This window comes from Leucoraja erinacea, unplaced genomic scaffold, assembly GCF_028641065.1.
Source record: "Leucoraja erinacea ecotype New England unplaced genomic scaffold, Leri_hhj_1 Leri_51C, whole genome shotgun sequence".
In the NCBI taxonomy this organism is placed as follows: domain Eukaryota; kingdom Metazoa; phylum Chordata; class Chondrichthyes; order Rajiformes; family Rajidae; genus Leucoraja; species Leucoraja erinaceus.
In genome coordinates this window covers 155,242-160,548 of record NW_026576421.1, presented here as the reverse complement: position 1 = coordinate 160,548, position 5,307 = coordinate 155,242, and the positions used below count along the sequence as shown (strand labels likewise).

The 5,307-nt window shown below is 47.2% G+C and overlaps 1 protein-coding gene across 1 annotated transcript in view; it reads right to left on the bottom strand.

Moving 5' to 3' along the window:
* The window catches only part of dnah2 (dynein, axonemal, heavy chain 2), a 130,114-nt gene extending 124,807 nt beyond the window's left edge, over positions 1–5,307 (bottom strand). Inside the window, 4 exon segments of the mRNA XM_055630719.1 lie at positions 1,339–1,509; positions 3,379–3,437; positions 3,527–3,689; positions 4,589–5,307. Coding sequence (XP_055486694.1) covers positions 1,339–1,509; positions 3,379–3,437; positions 3,527–3,668 — 372 coding nt within the window. The 5' untranslated portion in view covers positions 3,669–3,689; positions 4,589–5,307.

Here is a 5,307-nt window from a genome sequence, read left to right as displayed (position 1 = left end):
TCTATGCCGAACCAGCCACATGACAGCATCGGTGACTGCCAATCACACCCCCCCCCCCCCCCGGATCATGTCGCTCTTCAAGGGAGGCCGCATTTTGTTGTCTCTGTACTGGGCCAGTTTCATCGTGGCTTCCCATCTATCCCTGTGACAGCATGGATCAGTCGGGCCGAAGGGCCAGTTTATGTGCTACATGACTTTAATCATCTTTTGCCTGTGCCCGCTAGAATGCAAAAAGTTGTGACCACTGCCCAGTCCATCACCAGCTTTGACCTCCACACCGTCGAAGGGATCTATCGTAGTCGCTGCCTCAAAAAGGCAGCCTACATCATCAGAGACCCACACCATCCTGACCACACACTCATCTCACCACTGCCATCGGGAAGAAGGTACAGGAGCCTGACAACTGCAACGTCCAGGTTCAGGAACACCTTCTTCCCTACAGCCATCAGGCTATTAAACAACAACGAATAAACTCTGAGCTCTGAACTGTAAAAGACTATATTATTATTGCACTATATTTGTTATTTGGGGAGTCCAGAACCAGGGGCCACACACTCAGTTTAAGAATAAGGGAGTAAGCCATTGAGAACGGAGACGAGGAAACACTTTTTCACACAGAGAGTTGTGAGTCTGTGGAATTCTCTGCCTCAGAGGCCGGTTCTCTGGATACTTTCAAGAGAGAGCTGAATAGGGCTCTTAAAGATAGCGGAGTCAGGGGATATGAGGAAAAGGCAGGAACGGGGTACTGATTGGGGATGATCAGCCATGATCACTGAATGGTGGCCAAATGGCCTACTCCTGCACCAATTGTCTATTTATTGAACTTTTTCATTTATTTCTCTTCCCCTGTTTTGTACTATGTTTATATATTCACATATTGTGTTATAGAAACATAGAAACATAGAAATTAGGTGCAGGAGTAGGCCATTCGGCCCTTCGAGCCTGCACCACCATTCAATATGATCATGGCTGATCATCCAACTCAGTATCCCGTACCTGCCTTCTCTCCATACCCTCTGATCCCCTTAACCACAAGGGCCACATCTAACTCCCTCTTAAATATAGCCAATGAACTTGCCTCAACTACCCTCTGTGGCAGAGAGTTCCAGAGATTCACCACTCTCTGTGTGAAAAAGGTTTTTCTCATCTCGGTTTTAAAGGATTTCCCCCTTATCCTTAAGCTGTGACCCCTTGTCCTGGACTTTCCCAACATCGGGAACAATCTTCCTGCATCTAGTCTGTTCAACCCCTTAAGAATTATGCTGCAGCAAGTAAGAATTTCATTGTCCCATCCGGGATATATGACAATAAAACATTATTGACGAAGCGATGACGTACCTGTGGTGGGGTACCAGCGATTACAAGTAACCCAGCGTACTCATCCATGTACACAGTCAGCACTCTCCGAGTCACATCATAAATAAACTCAGTCATCTGGTGCTCGTGATCTGAGGTCCACATCTCGGGCTGGATGTTCTCCAGAGCCACTCGACTTTTGATCAGGTCATTCTGCAATCAATGTAGTTAAAAATAGACACAAAATGTCAGAGTAACTTATCACGACAGGCAGCATCTCTGGAGAGATTTTGCTTGGGAAGCTTACAACCCAGGGGAATGAATATTATAGACAATAGACAATAGGTGCAGGAGTAGAGGCCATACGGCTGTTCGAGCCCAGCACCGCCATTCAATGTGATCGTGGCTGATCATCCCCAATCAGTACCCCGTTCCTGCCTTCTCCCCATATCCCCTGACTCCACTATCTTTAAGAGCACTATCAAGCTCCCTCTTGAATGCATCCAGAGAACCGGCCTCCACCGCCCTCTGAGGCAGAGAATTCCACAGACTCACCACCCTCTGTGTAAAAAAAGTGTTTCCTCATCTCCGTTCTAAATGGCTTACCCCATATTCTTAAACTGCGGCCCCTGGTTCTGGCCTCCCCCAACATCGGGAACATTGATTTCTCTAACTTCAAGTAACCTCTGCATTCCCTCTGTCTCCATCCCTCCCCCACCCAAGACACACCAGGATTTCATCCTCAACTAGTAAGGAGCTAATGGTGACCTGATTCCTTTTATATTGTTACTTTTTTTGCATATTCTTTCATTCATTTTTTCCGATATATTCCTACATCGCCTTCTATATCTCTCGTTTCCCTTTTCCGTGACAGCTCTGTGCTGGAGGAACACAGAGGGTCTGACTCTAGTCTGAAGAAGGGTCTCGACCCAAAACATCACCCATTCCTTCTCTCCAGAGACGCCACCTGTCCCGTTGAGTTACTCCAACAGTTTAGTTTAGTTTAGGGATACAGCATGGAAACAGGCCCTATGGCCCACCGAGTCCACACAGACCAGCAGTCCCTGGCACACTAACAATATCCTGTACACAATAGGGACAATTTACAATTATACCAAGCCAATTAAACTACAAACCTGTAGGACTTTGGAGCATGGGAGGAACGGAGATAAATCCACACAGGCCACGGGGAGAACGTGCATACTCAACACACGAATAGCACCTGAGGTCAGGATTGATGCAGGGTCTCTGGCACTGTCAGGCAGCAGCTCTACCCATTGCCTCACCATGCCACCCATATATTGGACAACCGCTTTCTTCTTCTCCTTCTTGTGTATGGCGTACACAGCCTAAAGTTGCAGGACAGGGTCTTGGTGAGACCACACCTGGAGTATTGCGTGCAGTTTTGGTCTCCAAATCTGAGGAAGGACATTATTGCCATAGAGGGAGTGCAGAGAAGGTTCACCAGACTGATTCCTGGGATGTCAGGACTGTCTTATGAAGAAAGACTGGATAGACTTGGTTTATACTCTCTAGAATTTAGGAGATTGAGAGGGGATCTTATAGAAACTTACAAAATTCTTAAGGGGTTGGACAGGCTAGATGCAGGAAGATTGTTCCCGATGTTAGGGAAGTCCAGGACAAGGGGTCACAGCTTAAGGATAAGGGGGAAATCCTTTAAAAACCGAGATGAGGAGAACTTTTTTCACACAGAGAGTGGTGAATCTCTCTGGAACTCTCTGCCACAGAGGGTAGTTGAGGCCAGTTCATTGGCTATATTTAAGAGGGAGTTAGATGTGGCCCTTGTGGCCAAGGGGATCAGAGGGTATGGAGAGAAGGCAGGTACGGGATACTGAGTTGGATGATCAGCCATGATCATATTGAATGGCGGTGCAGGCTCGAAGGGCCGAATGGCCTCTACTCCTGCACCTAAATTCTATGTTTCTATGACAACTTGTTCTATTTGATCTTATTTGATTGTGCACGCCGGGTCGATTGCATTAGTCGAAACAGGGCGGACCACGCGAAGGTCGCAACCTCCCACCCCTTGGACAACCTCGAATAGGAAAGGCAAGTCCTTACCAGGTAAGGGTCATTCACGTGACTTCGATCTTCTGTGTTCCAACTTTCTTTGGTTTCAGCTTGGGAGAAATATCAGACAACACAAGTTACGAGACAAGAGTGAAATTACACAGAGCACCCATCGGTAGCGATCAAGGAGCTTCCCTACCTGAAAGCAGACTGCTCTCCCGTCTCCCAGGTGATGAGGTGAGCTCTGTACCTAACTGATCTGGTGTCCTTATAGACACCACAGAAGACCTTATGCTGGCAGCTGTGCTGGTGTACTGTGAATGAGCGATGAAGTCATCCATACTTGCTCATCCACTTTCTTCCTACAAGACAAAAACAGGACAAGATTAGTGTGCAGGCTAGTACCTGTATGGACGAGTCCACAGTCCATAATTCCCCCCACAAGATGGTTTTCTCCCTTTATAAATCTCACAAGTCTATTTTCAGTAGTGGATGAGTGTAAGCCTAGAGGGCCACAGCCTCAGACTAAAAGGACGTACCTTTAAAGCACTGTCCCACGATACGAGTTCATTCCAGGAGCTCTCCTGATTCGAACTCGGAGATTTACAGTAATAGACACTCGTCGGTACTCGGGGCTCTCGTGGACATTTTTCAACATGTTGAAAAATTTTCACGAGTCTTCCCGTGCTTACCTGCCGTTAGCGAGTCTTCCCGAGAATCTGCCGTTAGCGGTACGAGCCGCTAAGAGACGTCCCCGAGCTCCGACGTACCCGCTACGTTCATTCTCCGTGCTTATCACGAGTTTGATTTTTTTTAAACTCGGGAGAGCTCTTGGAATGAACTCGTACTGTGGGACAGGGCTATTAGAATGGAGATGAGGAGCAGTTTCTTCAGACATGAAGGTGGTGAATCTGTGGAATCCGTTGCCACAGATGGCTGTGGAGGCCAAGCCATTGGGTATTTTTAAAGTGGAGATTGATAGGTTCTTGATTAGTAGGGGCATCAGAGATAATGGGAAGAAGGCAGGAGAATGGGGTTGAGGGTGAAATATAGATCGGCCATGATCAAATGATGGAGCAGCCTGGATGGGGCGAATGGCCTAATTCTACTCCTATACCTTCTGGTCTTATAAAACCGTATGTGTGTAAAATGGGAGCCTGATATATTTCCTGTGCTTTCTTTACCTCCTTTGTTAAGAGTAGGGTCACATTTATTACTTTCTCTTCTGCAGAACTTATTATTCAGTTTCAAGATTTTATACCTGTTTTATCCCAGATTTGGCACCTGTGGCTTATTCCAGGCTTAGCCCATTTTATCGACGATGTCCTGGTGTATCGCAGATTGATTTCCGTCTTGATCCCCGGTTTTTTATCTGTGGCTTGGTGTGTTATTATTCCTGCCTAGAATCACAGTCATAGAGTGATACATACAGTATGGAAACAGGCCCTTCGGCCCAACTTGCCCACACCGGCCAACATGTCCCAGCTACACTAGACCCACCTGCCTGCGCTTGGTCCATATCCCCCCAAACCTGTCCTGTCCTGGTACCTGTCTAACTGTTCCTTAAAGTCCTTAAATTTCCCCACATTTATCCCGGGTTGTCCCCAGGGTTAACCCGAGTTGAAGTTTATCCTGAATTCCCTGAGTTTTATCCCGAGTTTTCACCAGGTCTGTCCCAGGGTTATCCCACTTTTCCCCCGAGGTCTCTCCTGCGTTGTTCCCAGGTTAATACTGCTTTCCCCCAGATATATCCCGGGTTTTCCCTGGCTCTATCCCGGATTTTCCCCAGGTTTATACCGAGTTGACTGAGGATTATTCATCCCACTTTTCCCCAGGTTTATCCAGGGGTTTATCCCGGGTTTACCCCACTTTTCCCCAAGTTTATCCCGGAGTATGCCCCAGTTTTATCCCTTCTTTCCCCAAGTTTATCCCGGGGTTTATCCTGAATTTATCCACACTTTTCCCTGGGTTAATCCACTT